Raw genomic sequence first — 14,624 nt, 5'->3', positions numbered from 1 at the left:
CATAATCTTCTATTTCACCACTGTTATGTTTGGCGATGAAAAGTTGTCCGTTGCGTCATCCGAGAATGACGGGAAAAGTTAATATGTTCACAATTGATTTGCAAAAAGTCATTTTTAGATTATCTCCGATTGTCACGTCTATTGATTTATGAGTTATTTTACATCAACTTATTCCAAATCGGAAATTGCTGTCCCGATGCTCTTGAAATTGTGTGTTGTTTAAAAAGAAAACCTATATTTAAGGATACTTTTTTTGTATTTGTCTTTTCTACAACTTTGTGAATAAATGTTCCTGCTAAAAAGATCACGAAAGCTTTTAATAACAAAAGTTTTGATAATAAATCTGCGTATCATGTTTATTAATGGCTCGGAAAGTTTATCGAATTCCCTTTAAAATTACATGTCTAATGATTTGTTTTATTGTTGGTTGAGAAAATAAAAATGCTTGATTGTTTGCTTTTTAGGCAAAATACGTTGGTTTGGAGTTTGTTACAGAAAAGTCTCGTTGACACCTTATTTCTAAATCATACCTTCACAAAACTGCAAACTATTGCAAAATGCATTTTTTTTTCAAAAGTTTTACCTTCTGACAAAGGTTCACAAAAAAAGAGAGGTCGTTGCGAATCCAGATTCGCACAACTTTAAAAAAATATTTAATCTGAAGTCTTCACCATCATTGTCATGATTTTTCGTTCAAAGATATAAATTTTGCGTCGCTTTCAATATTTTGACAAAATTCCTTCTACAAGTTGTTTAGAATAGTGCCTTAAACATGCTGATTCCTTTTGGTAACGATTATCCCATTCCTTGTAAAGTTATGGAAGTCGTCATTAATCAATGATTGCCAACTAGGACGTCAATGACGGTACCACAAAATTATATAAATTTTGAAGCACAATTGATTTAGATCAAAAATTCCTTTACTGGCTTCAAGAAGGCAACAACCGGCACATGCTGATTCCTTTTGGTGCAGAAATCCATTAAATTGAATTTAATACAGAATATTTAATAGTGATGATCAATTTTCTTCGAAAATGATCAACGGCTTCACCTTAAACTTAAAAAAAAAACCTTTTTAAAAATGTTGATAAAAGAAGCTTAAATAAGCTTAATAAGCTTAGATTTTTTAAATAATGAAATTCAAAGTAAAGTTCAAAGTCTTTGAAACACAAAACAACACTTTAAATTTCAACAAACAAACATTCAAACACACCGTGCCCAAGGCAGCAAGCCCTTCCCCAGCTAATGTCGTGGGCAGGCAGTTCCAATCTATATGAAAATTAATCGAGAGCCACACGGAGAGATCTGCGGATAAGTTTTCCGAACCGTTTCTCAGCTCCGGCGTCCAAATGTCGAGAAGTTTTACCTTGCACGTCACGTACAGAACAGCCAGTCAAGTGCGGGGGCTGTAGATTGGCACTGCCCAAAAAAGGGTAATTCGTAATTAAGGCAAATCGGTCCAATCACGGGGTTGTCACCCAACTTGAAGGGATCGTTCACGTGTGAGTGTGTGAGTGGGGTTACTTTCCATTACATGTGCTCTGTGGGAAAGTTTGTTTTTGTTTGAATTTTTCGGGTGGAACCATGTTGCAAACAAATTACCGTCATTAGGAACATCTGCCTCTTTGGTCATCATCAAGGAAGGTTTTGGGCGTTTTCCATCATTAATTGGATACAGGTGGTATAAAAAGAAATTTATCGATTTTTAATTTTAACTCAACTTTTGAATTATGATGTTCTCATTAACAATACTTAGAAATGTACTCTGACTCATTACTTCTGTCATGAATGTCACAAACAAACACGGTTAATTTTATCCGATTTGTTATTATCCACAGGCGATTTGTTCTAATTTTGCACACCGGAAAAAATACGGACATTCCGATCCGACTCGGTACAAACAAACCGGGAAACCATAAACAGCAGGACCAAACCTGAAAACGCCAACATTCTCTCTGACCACCACGCTTTCGGGTGCCGCGCACGTGTGCCATTTTCTAGTACACATCAACAGAACGGTAAAATTGAAAAATAAACGAAATGCAAAAAAAAAACAAAATTGAAAATGCCTCACAAAAAATAACAAACGGGTCCCGTTCAGCCTGTCTGTCCTCTGTGCGGGGGAGGGCGTGTTGATGTTGATGATTATTTAGCGCAAATATACAAACTTACAAACAAACACATACAGAGACTAAACTAGAGAGAATATAAAAACATAGCGAAAACATCGCAGACATGTTGTTTTTTCCGAGCTAGAACGCTGGCGGGTTGCGGCGACGCGCAGACGATTAGCAGACACGCGACGAAAACTGTTCCAAAGGAGAGGGGAAATGTGGGGCGTGGGAAAATTCAACGATTTTCCACCGCGCCAAAAAAAAAAGGTGAAACGAAAAACTTGGGGGGAAAGCGGTGCAAAGTTGTCGAAAATATCGGCAAGCAGAGGAGAAAAACAAAGTTTTTAAAAATAACTTTGCGGTGGCAGCGGTGGGCGCGAAAAACAAAAACTTTGTCGATCGATCTTTCACTATTTGGGTGGGGAACAAAGTATGGCGATCATGATTGACGGTGAGAGATTCAATAACTCTCTTTTGTGATATTGTGGTTTTTTTCAGTTGCAGCTATTTATAGGATTGTTTTTAAAACTTTACAGTAATTTTGTAGTACATCAAAAAAAGATTTCAGATGATGTAAAGAGAAAGAAAACGGTTCGTAACTATTGAACAACTTGGGTATAAACTAACCCCTTTACTAGTCAACATTCTTAGCGTATGTTTCGCTGAAATTGATGCTCGATCTAACTCGATTACATGGTTGCATTTTTCGCGCGCATGACTGCAACCTAAGCATCCAAAAGACTTGCCCTCGAACAAGTCCACCCCCTGCAGTCGAGGTTCGCTCAACGCACAGCATAAATTCACATAAATTCGCACTAATCGCCCCGATCTCGCCCAGAGAGAGGGGTAGAAATGTGTGCGAGCAGTGCATGCAAATATGCAATATTTTGCCCCTGCTCGCAATTAAACAATTATCACCATCGCGGGCCCGAGTTTGACGCTCAGGGGGGTTCGGCGGCACATCGCGAGATCATAAAATTTGAAATAAAAATCAACTTTAATGGGGTGTTTGCCAGCCGGAGAGTGTGATGTGTGGTTGGCTTGGAGGTGCCACTTGTGCACTTGCACCTTAAGCGCGCATGGCGTGGGTGTTGGCTGTTAGCCGTCAGTCAGTTTGCCGACCGGCTCGGAATTGGTCCAGCTCATGCAATGTGCAGTTTTCCACGGCCAGGTGACAAATTTAGGTTGCCTTACTCGAGGTTATTTTTGCACGTAAAAATCTATTTGAGGCGTTTTGATTATGACTATAGAACCTTAATTAAAAACCATTTTTAATGTTGTAAGGTTTCACAAGATGCTTTATAAGTCATTTCGAGTGAGAACACCTTGGACTCGACCTTCGCCGTTTTGGAACGAACAATAGTTAACAAAAATTTGATGTCGATTGGACCATGAAGAAAGTAATTTGCTATAATAATTGCAAAAAAAAAAAACGGCGAAAAAGAAGGCGGTTTGAAAAATAGAGGGATGGTCCAAGCCTTTAATTTTGCCAGAGGCTAGAGACATAAACTTTGAAAAATATTTGCAACGACCTTATGCTACTGTCTGTGCAAAATATCAATGAATTCAAAATTTGTAAATGGTCCAAACGAGTCCAGTTTATTTAAAATATAAAAAAAAGTTAAAATGCAAAAAAGTAAATTGTTATCCTAGGCTCATATTTCTTTGAATGTGGTGCCAGTTTCACTAGATATTGTTTTTAAGAAGGTATTTTTACAATTTTGTGTCTTGTTATTGAGGTATTAGGTAACTCTTAAGATTTTCGCAAAATATTTCACCATTTTTAATATTTTTATTCGGATGAATCTTTCATTAAATAAGCTTTTTTCGTTCGGTTGAAAATTAGGTTGGTGTACGATTAAGGTTATTTTGAAAATCTTACCTTTACGGAATATTTGAAGATTGTTTTTTTTTATTTTCAAAAACTTGTCGGGCTTCTAAATTCTATTTCGCAATCTACACCTTCTACGACCAAATTTAGAATAAATGCTTGGATGCTTTCTCTAAATTTGGTCATAGAACACGTAGATTGCAAGATAAATGTTGTTGTCTTCGACAAAGTTTCTTAGATTGGCAAGCCCCCACACATTTTTAGAAAACAAAAAAAAAAACTCAAAAATATTCCTGAAAAATTAGATTTTTCAAATCACGCTAACAGTGAATCACGGTAATTTTCAACCAAATCAACAAATTCTCTTTTCTATTTTAAACAATACTTATGAAGACACCAAACTTCCAATTTTTTCGGAAAATCCTTTTTAGCAGCTCTTTACGAAATCGGCCGATTTCGACCATTTTTATTTTTTGTATTTTTTGATTTGGCTCAAACTTTGTGATCCATAGACTTTCTAAATCTTATGAAAACCTTGTGTTGTGCTTGGACTTTTCCAATAAAAACTCTAGAAATGTTATCGTGAAAACACTGACAACGATATTGTTCGTAAAAGCAAACTTGACATTTCGTAAACTTTAAAACGTTTAAGGGTGCTGACATTTGAATGATTTGTTAGTGCAACCAAATATGCCCTTATTTTCAATTGACGATATTTTGGAAGGTTCAGGAAGATTCTTTTGCGAAATTCCCTTGTCAAAAAGTGAACCTCGCTTTTGACAGTCCATATAGGGTGAACGCTCCATATGCTGGTTGCACAAAATAGGGTATACAGGCCATTTATGAGTCAATTCGGAAATAAGTTTATTTAATATTTAGGTTTGTAATTTGAAGTGTTATTTATTGTCTAGTTATTTTTTTTTGTTAAGACCGAGCCATGCGGCAACGCTTCCTCCTCGTAAATGGGAGTTCAGGACCCGGTGCGGACCTACATAGCAGTTTATCGTTTCCCTTCTGGATTCGATTTCTAAGTAAAGGAAAAGTAGTTTATCGTCACAAGCTGGACATTATCTTCTTGGAATATTGACATTTCCCGAACAGACGGTAATAACTAAATTCATGCCATTTCAATAACAAATACTCTTAAAATAACAGAAAGTGTTATGGATTCTTCTTGAACAATTATCTTTTGCACAAGAGTTGAATAACAGTTTATGTTATCATAACAAAAATTGTTATCGGTTGAAAGCCAGAACAACTTTGGAATAACATTTCTTGTTATGGAGGAATACCGCCAACTGTTATTCGGATGATCGGATTAGTTGTTAAAATAACAAAAAATAATAACAAAGATTTGTTCGAAGAATAACTTAAAATGTTATTAATCTGTTATTACAATAACAATCCAATAACAAAAAAATCATAACGGCGAATAACAAATCTTGTTATAAATAACATAAAATGTTATTGGCCTAGTATTTTCCAATATCAAATAATGTTATTCCCGCGTTATTTCCGTCTGCTCGGGTTAACACTAAAATATGTTTATGAGTTAACATTAAAAAATGTTAACTATTGACTTCGTCCTCAAAAGGCTGAATAAAATTTTATTTTTTCTAGTTATTGATTTTTTGACAAAACATAATCAAAAACAAAACTTAAAATAATTTTTCACAAAAAAAAAACATTTTTTCAATTACACATTTGCTGGCTCTTTTACCCTATATTTATCGTCAGAGGGGTAAAGCGACCAAATAGCGGGGTCCACAGTCCAACCAATATGAGTATCGCGGCCCATACATACAATTTGACAATCTTGCCATCAGACTGGAAATTCCCTAATTTCCTATATTTTCCGAATGTCAAAATCACGTAAAACTATTATTTAGCCTTTTTGGAATGTTGTCGTAATTTTGATATTATTGATTTTGAGAAAACAAGTGGGCTTTTCAATGAAAATATTGCCAAGACTGCGAAACCAAATCTTAGGGAGCGTTCTCTTATTTAAAAAAACGGATTTTGAGCAAATCGTAACACGGACTTCGACCCCCCCCCCTCCTCCTCCTAACTGCGTTACGTAATAAAAGAACGCTCCCTTACTCATCAAAATCAAACCATCTTAAAATGGTCAAAAACTATGTTTTTCTACACAAATATTTTTAAATCTTTCGTATATTATAAGAACAACACCTAGGGCAATCGTCAATATGAAGACTTTTACGTAAAATTTTCGATTTTGTTTTCGTTTACCTTGAACAAATTGACCGCGCCTCGTACCCTAGTGGTAACGCTTCCGCCTCGTAGGCGGTAGATCGGGGTTCAAATCCCGGCTTGAACCAACACAACTGGTTATCTTTTCCCTTCTGGATTCGATTGCTTAGTAAATGGAAGGTACTGTATCATCACAAGCTGGACCTTATCCTGACACCAGAAGGCGATCTATGGAATGTTAACATTAACACTGGAACGCCCAACGCATGTTTAACTTACACGGACGCCCAAGCCCCCCAAAAAAGGTGGAACGGTAACTTCAACTCGCTGGTTCTCGAGCAAAACTCAACCAATCGGGACTATTCTTGTTTCCAGTGATTTGTAAAAATGTCTTGATGATCCTAAAATTTTGCAGAAATTGATTTGAACAAATCTGTAATTTCTACGACCGAAAACATCGTTCCACCTTTTTTAAAAATGACTGACACGCGAAAAAAAAGTTGGAACGATGTTTTCGATCGCATAAATTATAGATTTGATCAAATTAAGTTCTGAAAAGTTCTAGAATCATCTAGACATCCTAACAAATCACTGAAAAGAAGAATCATCTTGATTGGTTGAGTTATGCCCGAGAATCAGCGAGTTGAAGTTACCGTTCCAACTTTTTTGGAGCCTTGGGCGTTGGAATGTTAAGAAATAGCCACTGAATCCGCTTCGAAAGTGCGGCCCGGACTCTTCATGGGTCATCAGAAAAAAAAAAACACTTTTTTACTTGAACAAATGTTTTTGATAAATGATTTTTCATCTTTCATTTATTTATTTTTTCAAAAAAAAATTAAAAAAATGCTTCATTCGAATTTAATTATTTGTTTAAAATTTTAACCGAATGAAATAAACCATTTATTTGTTTATAAGATTAAATATAAGATGTGAGAAACTTTAAAGGGCAGTTTATCGCAATTATTCCTTTGTTCCAACAGCTCGGTTGTACACATGGTACTGCAAACATCAAATGTTGTGTAGTCTACACTTAAGATCCATAAACACGTGCGATGTAGACAGACAGACAGTAGTTGTGTTCGGTTGACTACCTCGGATAATAGCTGTCGATAACTCAATTAAGTCGATCAGCAATTGTGAAGTTATTTTTTGAAATTAAAAAAATATATATATGAAAACAAAATTCATAATTCAGTTTAAAACCATTGCAGAGAGGTCACGATCAACCATGATTCATCTAGTGCCACATCTTTATGTTTTTTCTTGCAAATGTTTGACAAGTGTGATATCTTTTCTGCTATACGGTTCAGTAAGTATCTTGTCCGATTTAAAACGACCCGTTCAACAATGCCCTGAACACGTCGTCTCCGTCCAGGATGGGCCATTTCAAGCCCCGTCGTATCCTGAACCTAACGGGGCTGCCCTGGTGTGGTGATGGCGGCCGGCGGCACGTCGCCATCACGGTCACGCCGAAGGAAACGAAAACGAGAGCAAAAACCCCCTCCCGACGCCATCTTCGACGGCGAGGCGGCGTCGTCGGTCGCCATCATATTCGGGAACATTGTTGTTTTGTGTACATGTCGTCCACGGGGCACACCAACAGCCATGCACACATACAGGCTGGCAGCGTCGTACGCCTGAGAGGAGATATTTATTTCAAAGTGCCATAAATAAAATTTGCACTATACGAGACGGCAACGTCATGGCAGGATGCTGTTTTGTTAGGCTGAAGAGGGCAGTGGTGGCCAAAATTTTACGGATTTGGACGTGCTAAATTTTACTAAAAATCTATGGTTGAGTAGGTACTACAGGTCCAACCCCTAACGAAACATGACTTTCTCAAATTTGTTTTGTGGAGTTGCAGAGGACCACCCCTGAACCCCAACCGGAGGAGCTTCCCGAGAGTCCACATGGCCCCGTAGATCTGCCAGCAAACAAGAGCATCGACAACGTCGTGCTGCTGTTGTTGTCGTTTTATGATGTCGGGGCCAAGACGACGCTGGTAGTCGACCAAGTGGCGCGCGCGGCAAGCACACGAATCTGTCGCCAACTCCTCCTCCTCCACGGCGGCGTCAACATGGACTTCTACGGACGAGCAGCGGTGGCCTCTTTGCTGTCAGCAAGACTCAGTCGTGTCGGGCTGCGGTTTTGGGAGGTTCTCGGCGATCGTGGTTGACTGATTTCCTTTTTGTCCGCGTTGAGGGGAAGGGTATCTGGTGGTGACGAAGCCGCGCACATGTACAACTCATTGTCATAATTAATATAATTAATTTATTTAATATTAACATCTATTCCGTTGGACTTGTCAGGCGGGAAGTGGTAGACGAGACTTAAGTTTGATCACTTAACCAGTTACTGAAGGCAGCTTTTGAAGGACTTGGTTACAGAGTCGAAACAAACATGTTGACAATTCAGCTCAAAATACATTTAATCCAGCTGTACACTCAATCCCCGATAGTTAGACACCAACTGTTGTCAAACGAACGGGGTCACTTTTTAATTTGACACCCCTTTTACACGGAGTTCACACACACTACCAAACGTTTGTTTTGATAGTGTGCGTGAGCACCGTGAAAAAGTGACAGTTCGTCACTTTTCAGTTTGATTTTGATCAACCAACGGGGTACAAACTAAAAAAGTGTCAAACAAAAAAGTGACCAACCATCGAGGGTTGAGTGTACCAACAATCCAAAAGCATAGTAAAGTACAACGTTTGAAGGCAGCGTCATAAAATCTGTTTCTAAATATAGATGAACCTGATTCAATCAGTAGACATTTCAACTGCTCGAGCAACCCCCTGCCCTTCCCTCTGGACCATCTTCCATGCATAAACGTTTCAACCAACTTTAATGGATCATAAAATGTGACTTCTTCTTCTACCCAGAGTAAGGCGCGTTCGCGTCCCGAGTCTCCCACTTGATCACACTCATCAGAAAGTTGTTATTTCGAACAAATTTAGACGCGCCGTTCGATGTGTCGAATGTTGACCATCTCCGTTCTGTTTTTTTACGAGTATCGTCTACCTCCCACGTAACGTATCGCGTCTCTCTTTGGAATTCCCAAAAATACTTCCAAGTTATATCTGTGCGTTACTGACGATTTTCGTTGCTGTTGTTGTCTGCAAGATCAAGATCTTGGACGTCGTCGCGTCGGTTCGTTCTGTTTTGCATCACGCCAACTTCAGCGTGGCGTGTCTGCCACGTGTTTTGCTGTTTAAGCGTCGCGTTTTCGCGTCTGTTGCACTTTCGTGATGCGTCACGTGTGGTGGGGTGAGGTGGGTGGAGATATGCGGGTAGGTTATTGCACATGGTGAAATTTTAACGATCCGCATACCGCTGAGAAAATGCGATTGAGAAAGCCATTTAGATCGCCATCACATGAGTAGGAATGGCATGTGGATTTGGGTTAGATTTGATCGGTTTCACGAAAAGGCAAATCCAACAATCGATGAGTTATCGTTCGTTCTAACTAAAATCTTAGTTAACTTTGCCTAAAAAACATGCAAAAACATGCATGCTTGTCTTTAGACAAAAAATACATTTTTTATTCATTCGATCCTAAATTAGACTAATAAATGTTCACCAGCTGCAGCAGCAGCAGCACCATGTGATTTGGCTGACATTTTCTATGTTGCATCCCAATAGCTCTGGAGCTCTGCATGATATATTAGAAGATTATGCAAAATTTCACCTCGGTTTTTGCGAAATGCAAATGAAATTAGAAACCGCATTCAATTTGGCTGACCAAATCGAGCTGTCTGTTTTTTTCTTTCCGGGAAACCTTCTGCTCAGCTGATGCAATACCCCATGTTGGCCGCTTTCTCATTTCAATTGATCTTAATTGATCTTTTTGTCAGCCGAAATCAGATCTTTCTGTGTTGAACTATTTTTTTTTAAATTAAAAATGTATTGTTAATGCCACAAACAAATTGATTTTTTTTTCTTTTTCCGAGTGAAGTTATTTCTCCAAAGACTAAATCAATTCAGACTTTGCTCTCTACAAAAAAAAGTTAAGTCACTTCAAGGTCCCTCGGACGCAGTTGTTCCACTCACAAACAAAAAAAAACCTGTCCACATGTGCATAAATTTATGCTAATTTATCTTGTGTGATACGAATGCCGCCCCGTGTGTACCGTGCCATAACAGGGGCAAGTGTCATGAATTGGTCCTTGTTGGACATGTTTTTGCTAGAATTATTAAAAGTGACTTGTTTTCAAAATTATCATGACTGTTTTTTATTTAACACTCTACAAACCAACATCGCCTCAAGAACGGCAAATTCGCCAAAAAACAGTTTTCAACCAAATTTGCATCCTTCAAAAGCATTGCAGCAGGCCTGCCTAGCGTCCAGCCCGCGGGCCGAATCCGTCCCGCGACGGCTACTCAAAATAGTTCTATAACCGGCCCATTAAGGCTGTGTATGAAATTTTCAATAAATAAATTGAGTATCTGAATTGAAAAAATATAAATAAATAAGGTCGAGGTCAAATTTTCAAATAATATCACACAAAAGTGTTTAGAAACATTTTGAACTTTTTTAAATTTCTTTTGCAATAAAATGTTTCTTTTTCAAATAGTTATTTGGACTTCGACTCGGTATTAAAAAAAAATGTTTTTTTTTGTTGCAAATTAAACACTCTTTATGTCTGAATTTAATTTTAATCATTATCAATTCTATATCAATAGTTTCAGATAATCATTAAACTGAAAACTGGCACAAGAAAACAAAATTACCAATTCTACATAAACTTTGAAAAATATTTGCAACGGCCTTACATTAAAATGTGTAAAAATGTGAACATGATGAAATTCCCCAAAAATTGATGAAAATTCCCCAAAAACTGGTGAAAATTTACCAGTTCTTGAAAATTCACCAGTTTGACACAAAATCTGTCATCATTTCCTGATGAAGATTACGATCAAAACGATAATTACGATAAATGGATCAATAAAATTTACCTCACAGTCATCCCAGTATTTTTTAAATTAATTTTGTACTTGCATATTTTTTTAAGCACTATTTAAAAAAAACTTTTTTTTTTAAATCATATCTGGACATTATGTGGCTTACCCCGTACATGCTTTAAAAATATAAATCTTGAGACATTTTTTATCTTTAGAATAATATTCAAAACATAAATTGGAATCCTATCGGTACTAACTTTTCGAGTCATTCTCTAATGATAAGACGGCCTTCTTTTCATCGCAAAAAAATACAGTGCTTTCCAGCATCTATTTTAGCGCTGGAAATTTCAACTTTTCAGCACTGTAACGTTCCACTAAAAACAATCCTATTTTAAAGGGTGTTTCCGGAATTGCGCAAATTTTTGTATTCAACTCATTGCAAAACTTGAATATTTCAAGTAAATCTCTTTGGGTATGATTATGGATATGATAGTATGGAAAATTTTCAAAAGTAATTTTAATTTCACCGTAGATACACCTACGTTTTGAAATCTCGAATAAATTATTTTTGTTTTTTTTAACATATTTTGAAGTGCTAAAACAAGTTCCAGAGTTATGTTTTTGAAACTGTATAATTTAAGTGTTTTTAGACCATTTGATAACGTAAAGGTCCAACTTTGTACCACTGACCCCCAGGAAGAGGGGGCTCGATCAGCGTTCTTCCCACTTTCTCACGCATGGCTGTGTTTGTTTGCAAGAGCGCGAATGTCAGTGTGTGTGTGTGTGTGTTTGCACGTTTTATTGAATCAATTTAGGACCGCAAGCGGGGTGCTATTTTCATAAATTGATGTTATCTATTGGTCGGTTCGGCTTTTGTCCAAGCGGGTCACATGACCACATGACCACAGAGTTGATGCAACACAAAAAAAGTGGCATGGTATCACGGACTTCCCGCTGAGAGGACGAATAAACACACCATCTGCAATCAGTGTTCAACCTTTCTTTCCGTTTCTCTCTGACGTAAAAAAAAGGTTTAAAATTGCCCCCAATTTAACCTAGATAGTAAATTGAATTTCAACGTTCTACTTTCTCTTCTCTTGTTGCAGGTACGGTACCGGTTAGCATCTGTTCTCGGTGCGGAACTAGAATCACACGTAGTGACCATCCCATCTGAGAGAGAGACACACCCTCTCCGTCAATCCACCTTAGGGTATGGGTGGAACCTTCCTCAACAACAGTTTGTATCTCAACTGTGAATCCAGGAAAGATGATCCAACCTGGTCGTGTACTAACTTTAAATTGGAGATTATTTTTAGCATCGTAAATCAATTACAATTTCCAGGTTGAGAGTTGATGCGCCGCCGGGGCTAAACTAGAAGCCAAGTTGTTCCTGTACTGAGTTTGCTTAGTACCTTGGCCGGTACATGCCATGGTTAGTTCCTAACATCATATGATGTGAATTCAGATGGCAGTGTTGCCAAATTTAAAGAATAACTTTTTGGAATATTCTAAATTTTTAATTCGACTCTTCTTCCCTGCCTATGTCCTCGGGTAAATTTTCCGCATACAACTTACAAGGCAGCACAAACTCCTGGTGGTACTCGTGAATCCAAATGTTGGCCACTGAAATGAGAAGCGTTTAGTATGAAATTAAGCCCCAAAGTCTGCTGATACCTACCCCACTTGGACCCGATTAGGGTCGGACAACCGGCGTGCAGCATCCGTTCGTCCACGTTGCCGTTGTGGTGCACGTTGTGCCAGAAGATGGCTGATCCCTTTATGGGGAACACCCCGAGACTAAGCCGGGGGAAGACCGTTCCGCCACCGACCTCGACGTCACTCAGCTACAAAGATTTTTATGAGACTTGATTCAGGTTCCAAAACTCACAATCAAACTTACATAGTACATCAGCGTTGCCAGCCGGTTTCCCATATTAAACTGCGGAAACGGTGGATACTCGCTATCGCAGTCGTAATGCGGGATGTTGTGTCCACCGATACCGTAGTTGTTGACCTGCACCATGTCGAAGCCCTGCATGCTCAGCCCCCGGCTCATGTCGTACGTCCGGCGCTGTAGAACGCCCAGCAGCGGATCTACCTCTTCACTGAGCCACACGTTCTGGCTGATCCGAACCTGGGACACCATCTGGCCAACGGTAGCCCTGTTCAGCCGAGCCTTGCCGAGCTCGATCAGTTTGTCAATTTCTTCGTCCGATATCACCTTGTGGTAGAGATAGATGGGCGGTTCCAGGCTAACTTCCTCAACCTTGAGCGGAGCCAATCGCAGGAAGGGAGTAGTTGTGGTATCCAGCCGACATCGTAGCTTCGAAAGCTCGTCGGCGAATCGATGCACTTCACCTCGACACAAGGGTTCATACAGAGGGTGGGACAGTTTGGGCTCTTTTGGTATAGGCCCGTTTTCTTCCACAAACTTCAACCACATTGCGAAAGTTTCCTTCTTCTGGAGGGCTCCCTCGTTCTTTGGATCCAACCGGAGTAGATCAATCGTACGATCATACGCCTCCTGGTACTCTCCATCCTCGAACAAACTGAACGTAAAATAGTCCAAAATTTCCACCTTGCTGACCTTGGGAGATTCCTCAGCCTCCCAACGGCGTAACGCTTCCCGGAACCACTTGTTGGCATTCTCGAACACCGTACTCTGAGACATAGCCAGGGCAATCTCGTAACACTCCTTTGAATTCAGCTTCCGGTTCAACTTGTACCCGTACATGTATCCGTCCGCCATATCCTCCACCTCCAACAGGTACAAATCCTGCAACCTCGACAAACCTTCCGCCACACCCAACAAATCAACTGTGGCGGGTATGATCGTCGTTTCATCAATCAACTTCACGTCCAACTCTTTCCGTATCAAATCGTCAATATCCTGGTAATCCTTCAGCAGTCGCTTCGTCATCAGGAACGCACTGACCGGATTGGACACGTACTCGAGTGAGTCAACGCCTTCCAGATCTTGCCGTAGCGAGTCCCGCTGACGTTTGAGTTCGCTAATCTTCGCCTCCGACAGCCGGATGATCTTATCCAGTCGGTCTAGAATGGCGAGTTCGCTCTTCAGCAGCAGCTCCATGTTCTGAATGGATGAGTAGAATTCGCTGGGAATTTGGGCTTCCACTGCCAGCAGGAAGAACAGGACACTGCCCAACGCGGACAGCAGGAACTTTGGTGCGGCCATGTCGGCGCGTTATTCGAACGAGACTGGCGCGAACAGGTATGCTGTTCCAGGTTGCGGATGTTTGAACGTTCAGATATCAGGAAATTGGGCAGACGATGTATAGAGTGATATTATCGGATGGAACAATCAGCACGGGTTGATAAGGGCTCCGTATATTGCACGTAGTCTGTTGAATAATACATTATCTTGTACTTTTTTATGTTACCAAGGCCAATATTGGCATCAATAGTCCGCCAAAATATACTTTGTGGAAGCAGTTTGATAACGTAGTTCATAAAAAAAAACGGTTTCCGTCCATTGAGTTCAAGTTCACTGAGCTCATTACTGATAGAAAAATACGAAAAGTCTCTTTTCTCTCTTGCGCAAAA

The 14,624-nt window shown here is 39.3% G+C and overlaps 2 protein-coding genes across 2 annotated transcripts in view; one reads left to right on the top strand and one right to left on the bottom strand.

Moving 5' to 3' along the window:
• The window catches only part of LOC120424094 (uncharacterized), a 243,706-nt gene that overhangs the window by 76,994 nt on the left and 152,088 nt on the right, over positions 1–14,624 (top strand). The window lies entirely within an intron of this gene.
• LOC120424095 (prolyl 4-hydroxylase subunit alpha-2-like) lies at positions 12,556–14,290 on the bottom strand. The gene is made up of 3 exons (XM_039588108.2): positions 12,961–14,290; positions 12,739–12,904; positions 12,556–12,683 (listed from the first exon to the last, which is right to left on the bottom strand). Exons 1-3 carry the CDS (start codon positions 14,254–14,256, stop codon positions 12,577–12,579), a joined length of 1,569 nt encoding a protein of 522 aa, XP_039444042.1. The 5' UTR covers positions 14,257–14,290; the 3' UTR covers positions 12,556–12,576.

This window comes from Culex pipiens, chromosome 2 (assembly GCF_016801865.2).
Source record: "Culex pipiens pallens isolate TS chromosome 2, TS_CPP_V2, whole genome shotgun sequence".
Taxonomy (NCBI): Eukaryota; Metazoa; Arthropoda; class Insecta; order Diptera; family Culicidae; genus Culex; species Culex pipiens.
This window is presented reverse-complemented; position numbering and strand designations above follow the sequence as displayed.

Excerpts from the sequence above, each read along its gene's own strand:
- LOC120424095 (XM_039588108.2), bottom strand. The coding sequence starts at position 14,256 with ATGGCCGCACCAAAGTTCCTGCTGTCCGCGTTGGGCAGTGTCCTGTTC. Across the intron at positions 12,905-12,960 it reads TGGCAACGCTGATGTACTAT|CTGAGTGACGTCGAGGTCGG; the intron begins GTAAGTTTGATT and ends AAATCTTTGTAG. Across the intron at positions 12,684-12,738 it reads CCTAATCGGGTCCAAGTGGG|TGGCCAACATTTGGATTCAC; the intron begins GTAGGTATCAGC and ends TTCTCATTTCAG.